Below are 25,271 nucleotides of genomic sequence, written 5' to 3'. Positions count from 1 at the left end.
GAAGATGCCAAACCGATGACCCCAGGTTGATGGCCAATCGGAGGAACTGTTGGGAAGCCTGAGCAATGGGGACGTATAGGTAAGCATCCCTCAAATCTAGGAATGCCATGAAGCAGTCTGGAGTCAATAGATTTGTTACTGAATGGATTGTGTCCATGTGGAAATGTTTGTAACAAATTGATCTGTTTAGGATTTTTAGGTTCAGGATCAGTCAATACTTCCCCGAAGGCTTTATCACCAGAAAAATGTGGGAATAGAAGCCTCGGCTCTCCTGATGTTTTGGGACCTGGACGATAACTTCTTGTTGAATCAGATCCTGTAATAGGTTCATCATTGCTAAAGCTTTGTCATGATCCCATGGAAGAGCCGTAACGTAAAACCTGCTTGGGGGGCTCTGAAAACTCCAGATTGTATCCCTGAGAGATAACATTCCTTACAAACAGGCTTGAAGATGTTCTGTTCCATTGTAGAAGGAAAGCAGACAATCTTCCCCCTACTGGAACAAGACTGTCACTTGTTCTTGGGGGGCTGGTCTGGGGTAAATCTAAAGAGAACTCCTCCTCTACCCTTACCCTTTTGGGAGGTCTAACGGTTCTTGCTATCTTCCCTACTTTTACAGGGCTGTTGAACAGCACGAAAATTCTTTTTAGCTGTTTGTTTTTTCTTGTCAGCTGTCCTGTCCAAGTTTGTTTCCAGGTCAGGACCAAAAAGAAGATCCCACACAATATAATCTTGGAATATGTGTCGCCCGTCCAAGTTTTTAGCTAGACAGCTCATCTGGCTGAATTCAACAAAGCTAATGACCTTGCTGCCATCTTTATTGATTCAGCCAAAGCATCAGCCATGCATTTCACTGCTTTTAGAATTAACAGAGAGGATTCTAAAAGATCTTTTCATGGTGTCCCTGCCTCCACATGACTCTTCAGCTTTTCCACCCAGCATTCTAGATTTCTTGCCACCACCTTGGAAGCCATAGCTGGTTTGAGGCTGGCCGATATGGAATCCCACACCTTTTTCAAGAGGGAATCTGCCCTTTAATCCATCACACCCCCATATCCTCAAAGGCCAGGTCTGTGTGACGGGACACTTGTGAAAAAGCGGCATCCATCCATGTTTTTTATTCTACACTTCAGACTTTGTCTCCGTCTCTTGAGGGTTTTGGACAGGAAGGGGCCTCTTTTAGGGTCCTTCCATTCTTTCTTGACCGTATCCGATAGAACTCTATGGATTGGGAACACCCTGTTTTTGGTGTCATCCAGACCCTGGTACATTCTATCGTGAACCGACAATTGCACTTTCTCCTCCTGAATTTAGAGGGTCATGTCGATCGCTTTCAAATGGTCATTCACTTCTTCTAAAGATAAAATTAAGTACCTAGAGCCCCGGCTATCGTCCTCCTCATCATCTGAATCCCTGAGGGAGGGAAGAGTACTTGCCCCCTCATCCCCAGAGTCTACAACCTCTACAGGCCTAGAGGTAGATACCCTAGGACTAAATGGTGGTTGCTGGGTTTCAACTTGACCTACTGGCTAGACCAGCAATGATTTGACTGAACTCAGTGAGTTTGTGAGTTCAAGCCCTGAGGTAAACAAATCTTTATATTGCTGGGAATTTTCCTTTTTGACAAACTCCTTAATGCAGGATCTGCACATAGCCTTTTGTCAAGAGTCTCTGAGAGGATTCTTGCATGAAGGGCATTTCCTCTGACTTGGAGGGTTCATGTGTTTCGTTTTCCCTAAAACCTTTTCCTGAAACAAGAGCAACAGCATTTTACTAAAATGCTGAACACCTTCCTGCCCTTTAGTGCTTTAAGAACCACAGACCACCACCAGCAATAAAAGAGAGAGAGAGAGATGCCCCTTCGTGTTGAAATCAATTCATAGCAAAACCTCCACCATCAAACTGCAGGGTCCGAGAGAGGTAACCTTTGACCCTGTAGTAACAGGCTCCCTACAGGGAGGAACACAAACAAATAGTCACAGCATAGGCCCATAAGGAGAAGAATAAAGGCACCACTGTGCCCCTCTTACCTGGGCCTGACCGATGCCTGGGGTGCCTGTTTCCCCCTTGGTTGACGGTCTCTCATCCATTGTAGCAGAGAGCGCAGCGGGGAATGAGAAAACTCCTCTGTTTTTAAAATTCCCAGTTCTGACGCCATCATCGAGGGCCCGAAATCAGAAGCACCGATCGTTAGACCCGCCCCCTTGGCCTTTGCATTCCAGGCGACTGGAATCACCTGTCGACACGACCCCACAGGAAGCCGCGTCACTGGACGTGACATCACCCGCCAGCCAGGGCCCAGAACTGTAATTCGGAACATGCCACTGATCAACGGTGGTGAACTGCCCAGCTACCTGAGCCATCCTCGGACTCCGGGCATCCGACACTGCACCTCCTGCTGGCCATTGCTTCACTGAGCTTGGAGAGGCTGGGGAGCGCAATCCCTGGTTCCAGCATGCATTTCCACCATGACGGAGGAAACAAAATAACTGAGGCCATGGTGGAAGAGGAGGGATTTAAAGGCTGCATGTGTTTCCTGGAAAATGGGCGGAGCTGCACTCTTTCCAAGGTTGTCCTGAAAGGCGATTGGAGAAAACTATCATTTGTATTGCTATTACAACACTGATGTTATAAAATGAAAGTGTATGCTGTGTACGCTATAAATCTCCTTTAACTAGGGTGACCAGATGTCCCTGGTTTCTGGGGACAGTCTCGGACTGAGGACACTGTTCCAGGACCAAGTTTGTCCCCAGTTTTGTCCCTGGATTCAGGGCTGAATTAACGTAGACAGGACACCTCATGGTGAAACAACCTGGTGGCTCAGATGCCGACGCCCCCTGCTGGATGATCTCACTGCCGCTCCTGCTGCTGTTCAGCAGAGAAGAGGCAGAATCACAAACTGACTGTGTGGAGGGTTAAGACAGGAGGAGAGCAGATGGGGGGGTCTGTTTGTACACAGGTGAGGGCAGTGGGGGAGCATGGAGAGATGGAGAGTTGTAGGGGAAGGCCTAAGAAGTGGCTGCAGAGATAATTTGTGAGAGAAGAGTGCAGAAGTGTCCTCTGTGCATAGCAAACTTCTGAACTCTGCACTCTATGCCTAACACCTTCCTGTATATCATGTAGTCCTGTACCCAGAGCTCTGTGTATTATTTAGTGCTTTACCCAGCGTTCTGTGTATTATGCAGTCCTGTACCCAGCACTCTGTGTATTATGCAGTCCTATACCCAGCACTGTGTGTATTATGTTGTCCTGTGCCAGAGGGCGCCTTATGCTGTTGGTGAATCGGAGCTTTGGGAAAATGGTGCCCAAATCAGGCTATATATAAGCTGGCACGGCGTGATTGTAGGTATATCCCCCCAAGGGAGCCATGTGACTCTAGTGTAGGGGAGGGCCAATCTGTTGTCACGCTGAGGTGTGCATTGTGAGTATATCATGGAAATACTGTCTGATTGTCTTATACCTGCACTGTGAGGACTGAATGCTTTTTACAGTTTGGTGCACTCTAAGCACCTGGAAAATGTGAATGCGTTTATACTTAGTGTTTATTAAACCAGTATTGAGAAGAGCAGTTAGAACTGAAGATTAAGAAATCTGCCAATCACTCTGGTTGAAATTCACCCTTGCGATGAATCATGAAGGGTGCTGCCTGGACATTTTTGAGATGCAAGTGCGTTCAATGCTCTGTACACACGACTGGTTTTCCCTTCAGAATAAACTCTGAAGATTTTTCTGACGGAGCTCCCATGGAATTCTGCTGAAACTCTCTTGCGTACACATGATCACACCAAAGTCCAACCGTCAAGAACGCGGTGACGTACAACACATACGATGGGACTAGAAAAAGGAAGTTCAATAGCCAGTAGCCAATAGCTTTCGTCTCATACTTGCTTCAGATGCGTCGTTTTTGGTCCGTCTAAACAGCATACAGACGAGTGGTTTTCCCGATAGGAATTGGTTCCGTCCGAAATCTTTAGAACATGTTCTATTTCTAGGTCCATCAGAATTTTCAACGTAAAAAGTCCGATGGGGCCCACACACAATCGGAATATATGATGAAAAGCTCCTGTCGGACTTTTTCTGTCGGACATTCCACTCGTGTGTACGGGGCATTCGTGATGACAAGCATATCAAGATTAAATAAATGTGAATCATTTTAATAAAATGTTTATAGAAATAATAAAAGGTAAGGGTATAATTGTTCCTCAAAGGACCTTTTCAGTCTTTAAGTGTTACGTTAATCAACTTTAATACTCCTGCTTGGCACTTTGACACTATTCCCTAAATCTAGAGATTAGCATCATTAAACTATGTAACAGAATTTAAAATAAAATACTGAAACATATTCTCAACAGACCAGTGGAGCTACAAAGACACTAATCTCCGTGATGATACCTGTTAATATTCACTGGAAAGGAAGTCAGTCATTTCTATATGGAAAATTCAAGGGTTGAACTTTCCTGAGCATCTACTGTTTCTCAAGATAAGACTGGTATTGAGTGGGGTTTCATTAAGGAACAGACATGCATGCTGTAGCAATATAAGTATGGGCAGACTAAAAAAAGTTGGATCTCTAAGACATGTCTTCTTATCATCAAACTTAACCCCTTTAAATACAGTGTGGATCCTAACAGCCCATATCTTGTACACAGTCAGGATTGGACAGGCTTGCCTGGGTTCTGAATCCAAATTGCCTCTGCAGCAACAGTAGCATTGCTAGGCCCAGCCCCAGCACAGTACCACCTACTAATGTACAGCTTGTTTTGCTCAGAATAGTTTCCTGCCCAAAGGTGCCCACATAGTTTCAGTGCTGATGTCAGGCTAGACAAAGCAAGAGCTAGTGGCAAGGGGTGTGTTGTGTATCTGCAGGTAAGTAACTATTATCCACCAATGCTGGAGCAATGCTTCTTGCCACTGAACACAAATGATGAGGCATGTCCACCAACTCTGGGGCAGTTCTTGCTCCCACTATCTGGCAAAGCTGGGTGAATTCTTACTCTCACTATCACCGCTGGGGAAAATCTTGCTCCCTCTTACCACAAATTATGTGGCAATTCTTTTTCCAACTGACCACTAAAGCTGGGGCACTGTTTGATGTCACTGACCACAAATGCTGGGGCAGTTCTTGTTCCCACTGACTACCAATATTGGGGAAAATCTTGTTCCCACTGACAACCTATGCTAGGGAAATTCTGGCTCCAACTGACCACCAACACTTGGAGAGTAATCTACCCAATGCTGGAATAGTGACCACCTATGTTGGGGCATTGTTCCCCAAATTGTTACTGGAATAGGGTGATTTAAATATGGTAATTATGGGAGAGTTTGGAATGTCTTCAGAACAGATTGTGTTAATGAAAGAACAATGGTGTGCTCAAATATGAAAATGGTCTCTGCAAGTTGTTTGTTACATGTGAGCTGCCTCTGACAGTCATCATCTTTACATTTTTACAAGGCAATCTATAGTACATGTAGCGCCGGTACTCCTGACGAGTGCGCGCTATGTCTGTAAATTTCGTCTTTTTCCCAAGACTATAGTTGAGTCTTGGGGTTAATTTCTCTAAATTGTGGTTTTGGCATCAGTTTGGCTGGGCTGTACTAATGTTCTGCCTGGTCATAGGTGTAGGTAGCACCTTTGACAGGCATTGGAACGCAGTCTGGTTGGATGCATTGGGTACCAATCTCTCTTTCTGAGCCAATCAGTGGGTGCGTTGTCTCGCTGTGTATTCTGGGAGAGGGTACTTAAGGTGATGAAGTCACGTGGTTCTAGGTTCTGGTCCAGATGTATGTTCTGACTCCATGGTCCTGGTCCTCCTGACCAGCCTCCAGGGGCCCTCATTGCCTGTGGTGCGGATCCATCTGTTTCAGAGTCTCGGAACTGGCTAGTCTGAGGCACAGTAACTGGAAGGAGGATTCTAAAGTGGTCCGGTGCCGTCTCAGGTATTGGAGAGGCCCAGCAACTCGTCATGCAACCAGGGGAGGACTCTTCAGAGGAGGGCCACGCATGAGGCTGGCTGGTCGGTAAGAGCCTGGATGCTGAGCTGTATGGACACTAATTGAATTCACATTTCTTACGGTATCGCCGGACTGGTTGCAGGATACTGGTACTGTAAGAAAGTTCCTATTTTGATCCTTCTGTGGCAGAGACTTTGCTAAATTTGAGTCATTTGTTGGCTGCTAAATCCCTAAACCAGGATTTATCCGACAGTAGAAATATCCAGATGCGAGTAGCTATTCCCTGGATTACCTAGAGAGAGACATTCATTAAGTGTCAGCAGTTTCCAAAGTGCCTGAGCTTCCATACCTATACCCTCTATTCCCAAATGAGAGACTGTGTTTCTGTTCAACGTTTTAAGCAAATAAAAATTCCTAAAGGAATTCAAGTGTCGGTCTCTGCAGTTATTGGGCTATCAACCTCGGGAACCCCTAGACAAGAACGACGAGTAACAAGGTGGAGGAGGTAAACGGTAAGCCCAAGAAAACCAGCCGCTCCTTCGGGGGTCAGTGTTACATACACATTTATGGTCACCTTAAGACACTATAGAAATAAAATGCCACACACACATGCATACCTTTTTTCACAAATAGTTCCCCAAATTCTTCTACTTCCTTTAGTAAGCCAGTCTATTCTTTTTTCATAGGTCAGAGCGACTTTTGCTAGCTGTTTCTGTGTATACACATAGTAAAGACCATTAAACTACAAGTTTGTAATCTATTGTTATGCATATTTTGTAAAGAACTTTACATCTTTCCTAGCAAGAATGTTCCTGCATCTATGGACATCTACGGACATCTTTTTTTCCTTTATTTTTACCTGGTAATCCTGCAAACAACATACTTCCTGTTGCTGGGTGGCTACACTTACTCTTTCACTTTATCTATGGAGAAAGCCATGATTGCCTCCCAAGCTGGACTTCAAGCAATCTTCTACTTTTGAGCTCCATTACATGGGGGATTAGTAGTTTACCAAAGAAATACAACATTGTTTTGCTTCCAGTTCATCTTACAGTAAAGCAGGCCATATAAGGATCGAGATTCGGCAAGTTCAGGCTATTTTAAATTAATTTACCAGGAATATGTACCAAACGGTCTAGTCTGCAATGCATGACTTTCGCACCATGTCAGGGTGCTTAAAGCAACACACTCTTATGTCTCCTTCCTCCAGTGGCGGCTGGTGGTATATATATTTTTTTGGGGGGGAGGCAGCACACCATACAACCACAGCCGGTAGCCCACCAACCCCTCCAGATGGTTACCAGCAGCTCCTCGTCCTTCATAACCCTGGTTTATGCTCATATTTTGTCACATTGCTTGACATTTTGATTGTAAATCCAGGCATATTACTGCCTATGACTAAGCTTGTGAGGGAGAAATGTGTTGGATGGGGGTGATATCACAGGCAAGATATAAAGCAGTATAGAATGTGTGACCTGAAATAGTTTTTAGCACAGTGATGTCATTGGTATGCATGCCCTTTTTCTTTTTAACAGTTAGATCGTTTTGTTCTGAGCTTTGTTACCATTCACATATTATTTATACTGTTTAAATATGGATTGTTTTAGTTCCTAATAGGAGTTTCTATGGTGATTAAGATTGTAAGCTCTAACGAGCAGGGCCCTCTGATTCCTCCTGTTTTTTTGTAACTGTACTGTCTGCCCTTATGTTGTAAAACACTGCGCAAACTGTTGACGCTATATAAATCCTGTATGGTAGTAGTAATAATAATAATAATAATAATATTTCAGCTGTCAGTAGAAAATTACTCTATTAGTACATTTTCCATATTTTGTCAGTAACAAAAGAGTTGGCAACCCTGGTGGTAGATTGTTTCATTTCTGACAATTACGTGCAATTCCAAATGGCTTGAAAGTGGTTGAAAGGGACTAAAAAACTTTATGGTAGAAGATATTGAGAGAAAGACAGTTCTCTCACCAAGAACAACTTGAAATTCTAAAACTATTCCTTATGTTGCAAGAACAAAATAAGCAGCTTCCGCAACTGGTTCATGTGCCATATAACTGCAACAAATGCAATCTACAAAATATTTCGTTTTTCTATAGAGAAAAAGGAATGACTGTTGATTGGCTGCAGAGATTTTGGAGCACACTGGAAAATTGGAATGTGATAACAAGCACTTTTAATCCCCATATGCATTATTTTTATTTTTTTCTAATCCTTACACAACTTGATCATCACAAAACATTCCCAAAAATGCGCACATCCTATGACTGTCCTGTATGTGGATTTTTACCTACTAGTGATATCTATTGCTATCATTATTGTTTTATGCCAATATTATTGCAGTGGAAACGATAAACAGGTCTGCAAAGTGCACAATAAACAAAGAAATGAATAAAAGAACCATTAAATACTGTTAAAGATGTTTGATTTTTCAGATGTCTAAGGTTCTCTTAATTGATAAGGGTGAAAAGGGGACACTACCTGATATTCAAACAACAATGGAGGGTCTACATGAATGTTTTTCACTGTGCCATCATGCCATTCAAACTGCATCATTGCCCGCTATAAAAAGGATATGAAAACAATTAATAGTTTTATGATAATAGTATTGCTTTTTAATGTCATATGTATTATGCTAGGTATACAGTTAGCATTATTAGTAAAATTAGACAAGCAAACCATTACACACATTACATTGCTATATTGTTCAAACATTGGGGCATTTAAGTAATATACAGTATTTGATTGGATCAGCTGCACAATTCATTTGCAAACAAAAGTACCAATAATAATGCTATGTTTTCTTTCTTTAGCTGACAAGTGTCTCTGATACCAGTGAACCCAGAGATGTACCTGCTGGCTGCCGGGATCTGACCTGGCACAAGGCAAATAAAGACCTTATTGACTTAGCTACAAACTCTAGCTGTTTTCAAGATGTTCCTATGTCATTTTGAGGATTTCATCACACTGGACTGTTAGATGCAAGCTTCAGTACCTACAGCTAACTAGGTATTCTTAAAATAGCATTAGCAGGAATTATACAGTACAGTAGGTAGCACTACCGATGCTAACTTTATGGGGTTTGTATGTTCTCCCCATATTTCAGTGCCCTGATTTTCCATCTTAACACAAGAATGCTCTAATTTGTTGATATGTCCAGTTTCCTCAATCAAGCCCTGATGATGGGGCATTTTTAGACCCCTGAAATGTATTAGCTGACTTTTAGCATGACTTTTATTGTAAGTTTAATCTGGACTTCCTAGCAGTGGTGTGGTTCTTCATTTTCCATTTTTGTTACATTACACTACAAGCTAAAGAGACCACTGAGATCCTCTGGGGTGTAAAAGGCGCCTGCCTGGGAAGCAGATTGTTTAAATCAACATCAATACTTTAACCACTAGCTGACCAGCGCACAACGATGTACAATGGCACAATGGCATGGCTGGGCAAATGGGCGCACGGGTATGTTCCCTTTAAATCGTGGCATTGTGGCCGCATGTGCCGCCGTGTGCTCCGTGACTGTGCACGCGGCTCCCGCAGACTCAATGTCCGCTGGGGGCCTGCGATCGTGTCACAGTGCCGAAGAACGGGGAGATGCCTTTGTAAACAAAGCATTTCCCTGTTCTGCCTAGTTACATGGTAGGGATCTACTGCTCCCTGTCATCGGGAGCAGTGATCGCTGTCATGTCAGTGGAAGCCCACTCCCCCACAGTTAGAGCACCTCCCTAGGACACACTTATGCCCTTGATCGCCCCCTAGTGTTTAACCCCTTCCCTGACATTGTCATTTACACAGTAATCAGTGCATTTTATAGCACTGGTCACTGCATAAATGACAATCGTCCCAAAATGGTGTCAAAAGTGTCTGATGTGTCTGCCATAATGTCGCAGTCCCGGTAAAAATCCCAGATCGCCACCATTACTAATATAAAAAAAAACGAATAAAAAAAACTATAAATCTATCCCCAATTTTGTAGATGCTATAACTTTTGCGTAAACCAATCAATATACGCTTATTCCATTTTTTTTGTTTTTTCTTACAAAATTGTTGTTCCTTTTTTGTTTATAGAAAATAAAAACCGCAGAGCTGATCAAATACCACCAAAAGAAAGCTCGATTTGTGGGAAAAAAAGGACATCTATCTTGTTTGGGTGCAACGTCGCACGACTGTGCAATTGTCAGGTAAATCGACGCAGTGCTGTATCGCAAAAAAGTGCTCTGGTCAGGAAGGGGGTAAATCCTTCTGAGGCTGAAGTGGTTAAGGCCCCTTTCACACGGATGGACCAATTGGGTCCGTCTGTCAGTTTTTCAGGCAGACCTGATCAGACCATCCATTGCCCTCTATGGAGCGGCGCGTGTCAACAGACGTTTGTACATTGACTACCACTGACATTGCCATCGCATGTAAGTGGACAGGTGGTTCCTTTACATCCGACCGCCCATAGATGACATCGGGCTGTGTCTGCTTTTGCATAAGCGGATTGTACAAGGACCAGTCATCTGCCTGCTCAGCGGGGATCAGGCGGAGCAGGCAGACTCCTGGCCCCATGTGAAAGGGGTCTAAGATAGCAATAACAATAAGATAACCCTATGGATTCAGCTCTATTTTTCCACTATTCTCAACTAATTTGTTGAAAAGCTTCTTTCTGTCTTGGTGTGGAAGCACTTGAAGTGCAATTATTGCATCATTTTACAACACTGTGTTAAGGTAACTCACCTCATGAAGCGTGGAGGAGACTGTTTTCTGAAGTATAGGAACAAAATCCTCTACAAAGGAATATGCGTTTGGAGCTAGTACTTGGTAGAGGCTCAGTTTTTTGGCTGAATACAAGAAACCATATTATTTATTATTATACAGAATGTACCGGTATATAGTGCCAACAGTTTTTGTAGTGATTCGCAAAATAAAGAGAAACAGTACCATTACATTACACTTACAAAACAATTTAAGGCAAATGGGTTAGCAAACATACTGTACATACACACACACATACAGTACACACATGAGGATGTAAAACCATGGCATACACTTAGTTGATCTGTTTAAAGTGTGGTCCTATGCTAGCCATGAAATAGATCAAGAGTCATACTTCAGATCAAAAGAATAAAACTAAATCATTATAAAATATAAATGCCCAGTTGTGGAAGCAATTGATGGAAGCCCCACTGCAAGCACAAGCTTTAAACTATCATTTAAGGTCCTCTTTCTGTTTTGACCAAAAGTATGGTTCTTGGAAGCTTGGTTGATGTGAACTTTAACAATGTTCTGAGAATTTAATTTCCATTGTAAATTTTCCTACTACCAGTAATAGAGACCCTGTCATCAAACTTTTGATTTCAACAACAATGTTCCCATAAAATTAAATGTGATTTTATAATATCTTATGTATGCTAATTACCTATAAAAGCTCATCTTGTGTAGACATCCAAAAGCCCTAAAATTGATGCCAGGAGTTGAAATTAATTTCAGGTCTCAATGAATCCCTGCTCAAAATCCAATTCATCGGTGGTCAGTACGAGAAATGACCAATGAGCGAAATGCTCCCCCCCCCCCCCCCCCTTACAGTGATGGTTAGAATGCCTTCCTTACAGACAGCAAACAAAAGATAATTGCTGCAATACTGCTGACTATGGCAAAAGGCGGGTGCCATCATATGGGAGATCAATGAGTCACAGCTCTAGGAACGCCTATCAACCTCTGGAGGAACCCTGGTTAAGAATGGCTACACTAAAGTGTCCTCTTCAGTCTTCCCAAGGAACTACATAAGAGATTATGTAGAAGGGTGAGTGGAGGGACGCAAGAGATGGGTCAGCACAGATAATAATTAGACACTCCTAGGGGAGAATGACACAAATGACAAGTAAACATTTTAAATACTTGTTTCTTACCTTCAAACCTTGTACGTTAATGACACGGTCTCTTTAATATATCCCATTGAATAAGGCTTGGTTCACATATGTGCAAATAGGATGCGGGTTTTACCACATATAATTTGCATGCGGTTTTCAAAAGGGTCCTGTGCATTTTTGGGTCCGGTTCAGGTGCAAATTCAGGCAAAAATTCAGACCTGAATCGCACCTGAACCTGTGAACAGGAACGCACTGGACGCCAGGCTGGAAACCACGGCTGCACATATGTGAACTTGGCCTAAGTGTCCAGCTAAAGATAACCTAAATGCACATGAAATTTTAAATTGAATGTATGATAGGGTTTTATAAAATATTGTAGAATGTTGAATACACTTTAAGATCAATTTTTACACACTGCACAGTGACTTTAACAACCTAACATGTCAGGCTACATTGCAGTGATTGTTTTAATACATTATACCAATATATAAAAAACTGAAACCTAAAACATGAAAACTGCAACCCTTGACCTAGAAACATTTATTTTTCATACAAAATAACAGTAATAATACATACTATATATATATATATATAATGTAATCATTTGTTAAACAGACACATTTTTGAATATTGTAGAATAATTTAATAAAATTTTTTAAACATTACCTTTTAATCCATTTTTCTTAAGCCATTTAGTTGAAGTTTTTGGTGAAAAATCTGAAATCTCTATGTTCAGTGGTCCATCATGATTGGGAGGTTTTGGAAGGAAAGCAGAGGGAGGGATTTTAGCCACTCTTGTTGATATCTGTAAGAATATATATTTTCAAATCATTTTATTTTGCTAAACAGAAAAAGATCATATTTTCTTCTATTTCAAGAGAGCAGAAGTATTTACTAGGAAATACATTGTTGTTTTAGCTACTGGAATAAAGTTGGTAGCACAAATTTACAAGCTTAGAAGCTATCTCAAGAATGACAGTGCTTGAAAGTTATATCCAAAGTGCTATCTAAGTTTTTGGAAGATGACGTTAGTTGAATGTACTCCGCTCCCCCTCCTCCTGCATTGCCCCCTGCCTACTAACACCATGAACAAACATTATAAAAATATAAAGCATCCAGACATAGGTTTTGTAGATCAAGAATTATATTGATTTATTTTATCACAATAATATATCTCAAAAATGATCAGTCAAAAATGAACAAACAAAATCAGCACAAAGGGATTGTACTTACAATTAATGCAAAGTATTACTTGTGCTTTAAAGTTGAAATCTTCTGATTCCCCCCAACCCCTGCAGACAATCTTTCAATGCCGTAGGGGGTAATATGAGCCAAGGGACCTGTCATATGCCTCCTCCATTGATAGAAGCTGTACTGTAGCTTCCATCAATGAAAAATGATCTATGGATAGAGCAGCCAGACCTCCAGCAGAAAAGGCAGGCATAGTCAACACTATTGAGTGTCTGTAACAGATCCCTTGGCTCATATTAACCGAACAGATTACGGCTTTGAGTGTTGAGGGGATCAGAGGACTAATGGCCTGTACACGCGACCAGTTTTCCCGTTGGAATAAACTCTTAAGCCCCATACACACTATCAGTTTTTCTGCCGAGTTTTTCTTTCAGATTTACAAAAAATATGAGGTCAAACCTTAGGAGTTTCAATTTGTATGCAATCAGGCAGGCCCTTGCACTGTTCTTTACTGTAAGAGCGGCAAGGATGTGGAATTTCCTTCCACAGGTGGTGTTCTCAGCTGGGAGTATCGATAGTTTCAAGAAACTATTAGATAAGCACCTGAACGACTGTAACATACAGGGATATACAATGTAATACTGACATATAATCACACACATAGGTTGAACTTGATGGACTTGTGTCTTTTTTGAAACCTCAACTAATAGGTAACTATGTAACTAATGACAGTGGTTTAATATGACATAGGCATGGAACTATAAAGCCCCATACACACTATCAGTTTTTCTGCTGAGTTTTTCCTTCAGATTTACCAAAACCATATAATATGAGGTCAAACCTTAGGAGTTTCAATGTGTATGCAATCAGGCAGGTCCTTGCACTACATGGTTTTGGTAAACCTGAAAGAAAAAATCAGCAGAAAATCTGGGGCATACACACGATCAAAATATATGATGAAAAGCTCCCGTCTGACTTTTTCTGTCGGACATTCCTCGTGTGTATGTGGCATAAGACTAAAACTGCAGCCAGCAGCACAAGAGACTGTAAGTCCTCTTTGACTGTAAGTCAAAGTCTTGTACTGTTTTTTTTTATATTTAAATAAACTTGGGCTTTAATATTTTCCATTATTTTTTATTTACATTTATAGTTAAAAAAAGATTTCATCCATACATTCAGGACTCCTCTGGACAGAAATTGACCACCTCTATGGCTTCCGCCTTTAAGACCTTCTATCACGGCTTGTATAACCTTGGTTGTTCCTCTCCATCGGCCCCCCCCTCGGTGGAGCCTTCCAGGATACAGTCTTACCTACCAGGATACCTTCTTACCTTCAAGAATGCCGTCCCTGCTCCCCATGATTTGGGAAGAATTGGAGGAGCCAATCACAGCAGAAGAGTTGGGGGGTGGCTCTGGCCCACTCTAAACCCAAGAAAGCCCCAGGTCCAGATGGTTTTACTCCAGTTTATTGCAAGGCTTTTTTTAAGGTATTGTCTCCTCATCTGACCTCTGCACTTAACTCCATACCAGAAGGGAAGAGCATGCCTCAGGACAGCCTGCGAGCCTACATCTCATTTTTTCCCTAAGAAGGGGAAGGACCTATCCCACTGTGGGAACTACCATCCAATCACCATCCTAAATTCTGATTTGGGGATGTTTGCCAAAATCCTGACCAATTGGCTACTTCCTTATACCCCATGTCTTATTCGCCGAGACCAGGCGGGCTTTGTACCTCTCCGTGAGCCTAGGGATAATACAATCTGAGCCCTAAATTGTAGCCAGGCTGCCAGGACCTCCCCCTATCCCCTTCTCCTGCTGTCTATGGACATGGAGAAGGCTTTTGATAGGGTCAACTAGAAGTTTATGCAAGCCACTCTGGAGCACATCAGTTGGGGGTCCTTTATGTTGAGCTGGATCCTCTCCCTTTATTCTTGTCCCTCGGCTGCAATCAAAGTTAATGAAACAAGGTCTGATTTCTTTGCAATCACGTATGGTACTCACCAGGGATGCCCGCTCTCTCCACTGATCTTCATAATTACCCTTCATAATTACCCTGGAACCTTTTCTCTGTACAGTGACAATGGATTCTAGCATTGTGGGCCTCCAGAAAGCATCAAAAAGGTTGCCGCCTTTGCGGACGATTTAATTTTCCTTCTGACAGATCCATTGACATCCCTGCCAAATCTGCTTCACTCACTCCTTCCATGAGTATGGTATTTCATATTTCCAAAATAATTTATCCAAGTCCTCTGCTCACAACATTACAGTGGAGCGGAATGTGATCAGATGTCTCTGTGCCTCTTTTCCCTTTCATTGACTCTATTCGTTATCTGGGAATACATATCATGTCAGACCCTGCTACTCTTTATATGGCAAATTTTGCGCCACTGCTCCTTAGCATGAGAGCTGACTTACTTCGCTGACACTCACGCATGTTGACCTGGTTTGGCCATTGCAATGCCCTCAAGATGACATTATTGCCAAAGGTTCTTTATCTCTTACAAGCCCTTCCCATTAGACTACCTCCCTTGTTTTTAAAATGAGTGAACTGCCTCCTGTGGGAATTTGTGTGGTCCCATTGGAAACCCCATCTCCAACTCCAACTTCTCCATCTCTCTAAATGCCAGGGTGGAGTTGGCCTCCCTGATGTGCAACTCACCTCAACAGGTTGGTGGACTGGCACTGCCACGCTGAGGCAAAACGTTGGTGCCTATGGAGCTGGAGGACTCTGGTGGCACGGGGAAGAGTTGGCCTTGGATCACTTCCCAACTGCCCAAAGACCTCAGTACCCATACTACCCTTGGTAGCACATTGTTGCTAGGGACTTTTCGGTGCTCTTTGATCTCCCCTGCACTCTATAAGTGATATCAGTACTCAGTAAATGCAGTGTTATTTATTACCACCCTGTTGCTGTAGTACGCTAAGTAGGAGGTATTTAAAATAACAACAGCTGACATATATATATTTTTTCTCTCTAGGATGTTTAATTTTCTGTGATTATTACATATTAACTCTTATCGGATTGTTTTATATGTTGTTGCTACATGTTTGCTACATGTCCCTGACACCTGTTTGAATCTTCGGGTTGTTCGGGAAACAAGCTGAATGCCAAGAAGCACAATAGCACTTTTCCTTTTCTTTGGTTTTGAATATTTATTGCTTATTTGCACATCATTTGCGAAAAGTGCACAGTTTTGTTTGCACTTTGTCAAATTGTTTACACTAAATTCTCTAGCACTTTAAATTATTCAATTAGATGTGACACTACTGTAATTTTGCACAATACTCTTCCCCTGAAGTAGTTTCATGATTGGGAGCTCTGCTGCTCATGAACTAGGTGGAATAGCAATTAGCACAAATAGCACTTTGTTATGGATGTGAAGGAGGTTTGTCGCAGTGACATCCATTATGGTTTATTTGCACACATTTTTGTGATTAGTGCTGAGTGTCTTCGTATTTTTTGGTTAGTGCACATAAATTAGCACTTTATATAACTTTTTTGTTTATTGTTCACATATTATTATTGCATATTTTGCACGGCATGGTGTTCAGCGTATATCAAGGAGAAAAAGGAGAGAAAGGGGCGCCTCTGGGTGCAGATTTTTTTAAAAGGTTTTATTTTTCAGTGTAAAAAACATAAAATTTTGCACTCACATTTAGTAGGCAAAAAGTAAGCATTAAACACCAGGGGTCATCTGGTATATCTGATTTTTGGGACGTCAGCCAGTGGTCCGGTCCACATCTGTCATCTCATCGCGTTGTTCCTGTTCCTCTCACATGCTGTCCACTGCAGGTGTTTTGTATGAAGCAGCCGGCTTGTGGTGGACACGAGATGTGCGGTCTTCAAAACGAGGCTTGGGAGGCAGAGACGACACTCGTTGATTCCCCCTGGGGAGAGTGCGTCGAGAGTGTAGATCCAGACGCACTCTCCCCAGGGGGAATCAACGAGTGTATCGAAATTGCCACCATCCTCTGATATAACCAACCCGTTATCATCTGTTGTAGAGCTCAAACTGCCCCATACCATACCATTTTTATTTCCTCCCCTCCCCCCCCCCCCCGTAATCCACTCCCTCGTACCCCTTTTTTTCCTATCCTCGCGCCCCACACTCATGTATGTGCTCACACACATACACACATGTGTCCATGTAGGCATATATGTGTGCTTTCCTGATTATACTTCTGTTTTTTAATTCTCATTTTATTGTATACAATACGCTTAGAATAACATTATTAATTACATTAAAACACTGATAAGCGTACGGATCTACACGTGTATGTGTGTATGTGTCTATACACATACACTATTTTTTATTTTTATTCCCTTATAACACATATGTCCTGCACATCCAATCTCCAATATAATTATATCTACACACTCCATGTATGCTCCTCTCTTTTTACCTTCCTTTCTAAGTTTTTTAAGCCTTTTTACCCATTTTTAATATACATTTTTTATCTTCCTTCCATCCCCCTTTGTTTACTCATTCTTCCATCCATTCTTTGATTTTTTCCAAATAGGATTTTATCCCATAGATATCTTTACCGATATGTACATAAGATTTCACCATAGACGTTGACTTCCTCCTTATACTAAGCCGCTCCAGCTCCCTCTCTCTCCCACTTCCCTCTCCCCTCATTACTCATCCCACTTCCCTCTCCCCTCATTACTCATTGTTTTCCTTCTCATACTCGATTGCAGCCCCGCCCACTGCCCTTAGCCTGCCCCTATTTATATCCTGAGTCCCCTGCATTTTTTTCTGATTCTGCCTGATGAAAGAGCGCGGTCGTCCGACAATCTCGACCCGCACGCTCAAGAAACGCGTCGCATACCCGCTGACGTCACAGCCCCGCGCCCTGGTCGTCTCTGCCTCCCAAGCCTCGTTTTGAAGACCGCACATCTCGTGTCCACCACAAGCCGGCTGCTTCATACAAAACACCTGCAGTGGACAGCATGTGAGAGGAACAGGAACAACGCGATGAGATGACAGGTGTGGACCGGACCACTGGCTGACGTCCCAAAAATCAGATATACCAGATGACCCCTGGTGTTTAATGCTTACTTTTTGTCTACTAAATGTGAGTGCAAAATTTTATGTTTTTTACACTGAAAAATAAAACCTTTTAAAAAAATCTGCACCCAGAGGCGCCCCTTTCTCTCCTTTTTCTCCTTTATCTACAGCAATCCAGGAGCTCAAGTTTCAGCTCTTTTAAGGTGGCAGCCCTGCATGCGGATCCATCCCCCCCTCCCCATCCCTTTTCCCCTCCCCCTCTCCATGAACTAAAGAACATTTATTCCCTCCTTTTTTTGGTCTGGACAAAGTAGTGCATTCCCTGCACTCACCATATGTAACCTTATAGACTCCTTTTTTTCAAGTGGGAACCTAATATCTTTGATTTGCGCCAAATACTTGTCTTATGTTCAGCGTATATCCCCTATAGTAGTCTCAGGACTGATATCCCTGTTTTTTCTCTTGTAGATTGTGTAAAAGGAAGTTGACCAGAGCGCACCATTATACATAAATTTATATATTTTTTTGGTGACAGAACACTGGCATGGTTGCAGCCTAGTCATTTGAGTGTTTCCTATACATGTATGGTAATCCTACATATTTATTAATATCAGTGCTAAGGCTTTTCCATTATTAATATTCGATTTCCCCATTACCGTCACCCATGATCCCTATTCTAGGGAACCCGGAGTTCCAGCTCAGTCTCCACAACCCGCAGTTCCAATGTTTGTTGTCCAGTGGTCATCTCCATCTTTGGGAGTTCTTGGGGTCTGACGGCAGGCTCTCCACTACTGCCCTAACACCATTGTATCCTCCTTAGACTTCTGGGGTAGCTTCCAGCTAAAACACTTTTTCTGCCAGTGTGCTCATTCTCGAGGTGTCTCCCATCAACTTACAGAATTAGAGAGCAATTGCCATAGATGGGAACTGATTCACCATTGTCTTTTCACTATCTATGCTGCCTTGATCCAACCAATGGAGGATTTCACCCCGGCCTTCCTTTCTAAGTGGAAATCAGATCTCACTATGCATTTTACCAATTCACAAAAGGAGAAACTTCTTCATTTTGCTCAGAAATCTTCTATTACCCCCAAGGTCCAAGAAACCAGCTACAAGATTCTGACTAGGTGGTATAGGGTGCCCGTGACTTTACACCATATTTTTCCATAGGTACCAGGTACGTGCTGGTGGTGTGGATCTGACCGGGGCACAATGTTCTACATTTTTGGAAAGAGACCTGAAAGGCGGAGTCACAGATCTTCAGTATAGAGGAATACAAGCCTTTGCAGCATACAACAACTGGATCATGAGAGCAGCCTTATATTTTTTGTTGGGCCGTGTTGTGAGGTGCAACAGACATACTGCCATGTTTCCTGCTAGATCAACATTGGTCACATCTTTGATGGTACAGGCCACCCCCTGCCAAAACGGTTTGATTTTTGGACTGTCTCAGACACGCCGGACAGTCCAAAAATCAAACCGTTTTGGCAGGGGGTGGCCTGTACCATCAAAGATGTGACAAATGTTGATCTAGCAGGAAACCGTGTCTGTTGCACCTCACAACATGGCCCAACAAAAAATATAAGGCTGCTCTCATGATCCAGTTGTTGTATGCTGCAAAGGCTTGCATTCCTCTACACTGAAGATCTGTGACTCCGCCTTCCAGGTCTCTTTCCAAAATTAATTAACTTAGGGACATGAAGGATCTTACGACAACCTTATACAATCAGGAGGAGACCTTTTGGGACACTTATGCCGCGTACACACGATCAAATTGTTTGGCGGACTTAGTCGTGTGTGGGCTCCAGCGGACTTTTTCATCGTAAAAGTCCCGCGGACTTAGAAAGTAGTTTTGACTCAAAATTTGTCCGCCGGACTTGGCTTTCAGCGGACAATCCATTCGTCAGTGTACTAGTCTGGCGGACTACGAATGACACATGCTCTGAAGCAAGTACGAGAAGGAAGCTATTGGCTACTGGCTATTGAACTTCCTTTTTCTAGTCCCGTCGTATGTGCTGTACGTCATCGCGTTAGAAATCGCCAAACTTTTGGAGTGTCCGTGTGTGGCCAAGTCCGTTCGTTATAGAGTCCGGCGGATTGTTTGCCGGACCAAGTCCGCCGGACAATTCGATCGTGTGTACGTGGCATTAGAGGCCATGGCAACACTTTATATACAATAATGCCTATCTACGGGAGACTTTGCAACCTGGTTGAATTCCTGGGATTTGCCTAATTTTGGCGAGTGATCCTGCGATCCTACTATGCTGCTTTTCTCGTCCCACATTTTTTTATCTCCTCTTTTACTCCTTCCCCACAGTCTATTTGTCATCCTTTCTTTACCCTCTTCTTTCCCCAGGATTTTTTTTTACCATTGCATTTGTTGGAGCCGCTATCTGTCGCCTCTAGCTAAGCTAGTTGTTTTGTTGGCTGCTAACTGATTTGATGTTTGTTTTACTTTTGTATGCTTATTATAGCAAAGCAGACCCAAATGTCTACATATCATACTGCATGTTGGTTATCTCTGTACGCCTTTATGCTCTTTCCTGCTTGGCTTGTACTGTGCGATTGTGGGTACACAAATAAAAGAGTTACAACAAAAAGATTTCATGTTCATGTAGGAGCTCCATTCTCTCCAGCATAACCAACATTTGCAAATGCATGGTGGACAAGCTGTACAGTGAAGACCAGAGGAGTGGGATTAAAAGCAACAAAAAAAAAAGAGTTAAGAATAAAAAGCATAGAAAAATATAGCCACAACAGACTCCTAGCAAACAGGCATGTTCTAATGACCCTGACGACATGCCCATGTGTGGAGAATGGAATATGAAAAGGTGGGGTCTGTATTATGCTATACATTTCTCATTGTGAGCCAACCTGTCCCATATCCCACCTTCTGTATCACCCAAGGCATTCTAATTCAACTTACACTTTAAAATCACAAAAAAATATAGCTCACCTCCTGCATTATTTTAATAAGTGCATCATCGAGCGATCCCTGACGCATCTCATTTATCTTATTTAGCAGGTCATTGGCTTTGTGCACCTCTTTAATAAGAAGCTTGATATCAGTGCTGGCATAGATCTCATCCTGCCATTACAACAACAAACAAATGTTACAACACTTCCAATAAAAATGCAACAAAGTAAAAAGTGCAACAACCTAGCAATCAATCGAAATGAAATAACTAGATTAAGCTGAACCCTGATTGATTGTCCAGGGTTACTTAACTGAACAGTTATGGAACAGATATAACAAAGCACTTTCAATGTTATATTTAATATGTTATGGTGTTAAACATGGTATAGGTTGCTGCTGAATATGGTATATTTAGTGAACCAAAAAGAGCAAAAGGATGAAATGTAAGGGTTTACATTTACATTATGTTATTCACTTCGACATGTTATTCTAAAGAAATTATGAAAAAATATACTTGCTTTTCAATTAGAGGGAAAATGTGATCATCACTAACGATTATAAATAAACATAATTTACTACTAAAATGTACCTCTTTCCAAGAAGAGAAGCAATGAAAACGTCCCCCAATTGTGTCCGCCAGTCTTTGTAAATCAGCCTATTGTAGAACAAAATGTTTGTTAGATAGTCCTTTTCATGCACTTCCAACTTATAAGGCAGTATGCAGATGGGTGGTTTCACCGTTAAAGTTTTCAGGCACCGGTGAAGCAGAGAAGCACCGTCTAGCCCCAAAAGACAGGCTGAAATATGCATTGGCTGTACGCTGTACCAAACTGTAAGCCGTATGTATTCAGGGATATATGCCCCAAACACAAAGTTCCAGCAGTGTCCAGCCAATGATCGTTTTAGTTTGTCATGCTGCTGGTAGCAGAGCTGGACACTGCACGTATAGCTCCCGGGTGCCTGAAAATGCCAAGTTGTGATGCTGACAGACTAAGCCACTTGTGTACATGTAGCCTTAAGCTGCTCATAGACATAAGAGGGTGCTCACTTGTGTTCCCGGAAAATAAAATACACAGCAGGGCAAAAACCTGACAGCCCAACTCAATCAAAGTTGCAGTGTATTGGAAATGGGAGGGGGACGGGGCAGGAGTTGGTGCCATTTTATCAGCAGGGGCACAACAGTAATCAAGTCTGAAATTTTACCCTGCCCAGTCCAACATTCATTCTAACATCAGCCTGCTGCCTTAACTTGAAGCTATGGGAATTTCACTCAGTCTGCCTATTTGACTATGTCCTCGTCTATAGGCACCCTAAAAATACAATATTTGATATAACCAATTTGGCACATATTTTGATACACACGGTGCTACAAAGTATTACCTGGGCGATGCTGTCAAATGATACAATGTGAAGTTTAAGATTTTTTCCTAGGGTGCATTGCAAGATGTAGTCCGCTAAGACATCTGGTGCCTGGTCAGGGCTGTGGATTCATAAATAATGTCTGTAGTCAGAACATGTCCATACATCAATGGGATTAACTCATGTTAAAGAAATAAATATGCCTTGTCATTTATCTATGGCTGTATTTAGAGGCCATGCTTTCCCAAGCTCATACAAAAGAAAGACGGATGATTATTAGCACCAACTTTAAAGCATCGATCAGTAGCCTGCAGACAGAGGGCTCATGTATATGTGGTGCCCAAGGTTCAGAGAAATTTGTGACTCCTCTCTGCACTACACAAACCCCTCCAATAGCTAGTACAACTGAACTGTATGTTTTTAACTCTGCTGCTGCTATTTACCAATTTACAGTGCTGGCCTAGTCAGTGTCCTAAGCCTACCATACACAGCTCAAATTTTGGTCAATGAGGAAAATCATTCCTCCTGGCATAACCGAATTGAAGATGCGGGAAGGAAAATGGTCAACTGAACAGGGCTGCATCCAATTACATGCAGTCATTTTTTGGATATCCAGACAGCCATGGGTGGTGGGTGTCTGAATAGAACAGCTGGAAAGGGAACTGTATGGTTGCAGGAACCTATTAGGGTTCTCTTATTTAACTTGTGGGCTGTGTATACTCTAGACAATAATGTCAAATGTGAAATATTGTGAAAAAAATGTGAAATGTCTAATGTGTCTGGCTATGAAATAATAAACCTGGAAGTCGATGGCATAGTTAAGAAAATATAAATATTTTTTTTTCAATTGAAAAACATTACACTACTAATTTAGGTGTAAATCGGACATAGTGTCAAATATATTTTTTTATGTTAAGGCAATGCATCTTAAATATTGAAAGTGTAATACAGATATTTATCATCTCTCAGAAATTATGGTAATCTTCTAAAAAATGCATTGATTTTCTTTTCTTTCTGTAAAGAAATAGCCATCATTGATCAGGCAGGCACTATTCAGCATCAGCATCTCCTTCCTGGACTGAGATAATGGCTTAGAAATGACTGGTGCATGTGGATTTCTTGGTAGTGTTCGCAACTGCCTTACACAGATCATCCCTTGCTATAAGTCACTTGTTATGCTGCAGTATGATTACTAAGGGGAAAGGAGAGGAAGTAAATGATTGCAGCAGGCTGATGGCTTGATTTCAGCCTAGTCAAATTCCCTTAACTGGAGCCTTAGACTGCTTTTTAATAATAAAATGTAAAGCTTACATGAAAAATGATACTGTTGCTGCATAGTGTGACATGTCGGAAATTTAGGTTGAGATCCTCAAACATTGCTTTCCAATCTAAGTATACTAATTTTCAGTCAACACAAAAGGTAACACCACTCTGAACAGAGAAAGCTGACTACTGGGATAGATAGCAGCACAACTAGTCCAGGTGCTCTGGCTCAGAATGTCCCTCTCACATCTGAAATTGAAACATACATAAACACTGAAGAGCCGGCACTTCTGGAAGTTCAGTCTAGTTTTTTTCATATTACCATGTTTAAAAGAACACTTGGCCATGGTTCGACAAAAGCCTTGTTCACAGCTGTATTCTACTCTATGTTACCAAAAAATAAAAATAATCAATAAAAATAAAAAATAAGTACAAATAATAATAAATAAAATAAAAATTAAAAATCATACCAGCTGCTGACAATAATGACAAGTGAATCCAAGTCTTGTATGATCAGAGCTTTCCTTAGTGCTAGAAGCAAGTTACAGCCTCCGCGAGGTTGCAGTTCTTGAATCCACTGCCTGGCTTCATGCACTCTATACCATTGTCAAAAATCAAGATGCAAAAGGTGTACACAACAGGTATTAGACATTCACTACTGATATTAGAAACTTTCAATTTTTTTGTATTTCCAGTAAACTCTACTCTTGTCACATAGAAATGCGGATGGACACAATGCTATTGGTATATGGGTAGTAAATGCAAAGAGTTACATTGTTTGTACATTGCCTATGCTTTCAATCAAAAATAAATCTTATGATAATATGGTGGCACACAAAATAAAAGCCATGGCTCAGGCCTTTTTTAGGAAGGGTCCCTATGAAAATGGCTAAACACTAGTAGAATTTAGTTCAAATTTTTCATTTTCATGTTAAAAGCAAACAAAATTTTGAACTACTTTTGAATGACATTTGTCAAGCTGTCAAATGTACTGAGATTTTTTTGCATGAATTTTCATTAAAAAATATATTAGTGTATAGCCAACGTTAGACAAAAAGCTAATCTTGTAAATAGGTAGCATAACCACTGTATACCCATGTACATAATGCAGTCCAATTATCCCAATAAATGAAAAACAATTTGAGTGTACACACTTACATTTGGACAGAAACATTCCTTGGAGACTCCCAAAGGCATGAAACATCTGTTCCAAAGGACATCAGATATATGGTATCCTTGTAACATATCTGCTCATCTACAAGGCACTAAAATACATTTCATACAATAAAATATACACTTAAAAATGTTTCATAGCTCAAAGATGTTTCCATCAGAAGTAAAAGTAATGCTGCGTACACATGACCGGACTTTCCGGCAGACTAGGTCTGACGGTCTACCGACTGACTTTTCAGCGGAGTTCTGAATGAACGGACTTGGCCAAACACAAACGGACTAAGTCTGTTCGAAAGTCTGTTCATTTTGAACGTGATGAGGTAAGACGGAACTAAAAAAGGAAGTTCAATAGCCAGTAACCAATAGCTTCCCTTGCGTCGTATGTGGTCCGTCAGACCAGCATACAGACGAACGGTTTTCCCGATAGGAATTGAGTCCATCGGACAGATGTGAAACAGGTTCTATTTCTAGGTCCATGTGATTTTTATAACGAAAAAGGATCAGATTAGGCCACACACGATCGGATTGTCCGATGGACTGATCCTGCGG

At 41.7% G+C, this 25,271-nt stretch overlaps 1 protein-coding gene across 1 annotated transcript in view; it reads right to left on the bottom strand.

Annotated features, from left to right (window-relative positions):
• Positions 1 to 25,271, bottom strand: part of VWA3A (von Willebrand factor A domain containing 3A) — a 124,408-nt gene that overhangs the window by 55,905 nt on the left and 43,232 nt on the right. Inside the window, exons 8-16 of the mRNA XM_077448997.1 lie at positions 24,708 to 24,814; positions 24,020 to 24,145; positions 22,308 to 22,407; positions 21,517 to 21,582; positions 20,967 to 21,098; positions 12,474 to 12,612; positions 10,675 to 10,778; positions 8,440 to 8,520; positions 6,570 to 6,664 (exon numbers count right to left, since the gene is read on the bottom strand). Of these exons, the coding sequence (XP_077305123.1) occupies positions 6,570 to 6,664; positions 8,440 to 8,520; positions 10,675 to 10,778; positions 12,474 to 12,612; positions 20,967 to 21,098; positions 21,517 to 21,582; positions 22,308 to 22,407; positions 24,020 to 24,145; positions 24,708 to 24,814 (950 nt within the window). The remainder of the gene's footprint in view (positions 1 to 6,569; positions 6,665 to 8,439; positions 8,521 to 10,674; positions 10,779 to 12,473; positions 12,613 to 20,966; positions 21,099 to 21,516; positions 21,583 to 22,307; positions 22,408 to 24,019; positions 24,146 to 24,707; positions 24,815 to 25,271) is intronic.

The sequence above is a fragment of the Lithobates pipiens genome, unplaced genomic scaffold (assembly GCF_037356315.1).
Source record: "Lithobates pipiens isolate NorthernLeopardFrog02 unplaced genomic scaffold, aLitPip1_a1.2 Scaffold_22, whole genome shotgun sequence".
Taxonomy (NCBI): Eukaryota; Metazoa; Chordata; class Amphibia; order Anura; family Ranidae; genus Lithobates; species Lithobates pipiens.
The sequence above is the reverse complement of the archived record's forward strand: the minus strand, read 5'-3'. Positions and strand labels throughout refer to the sequence as shown.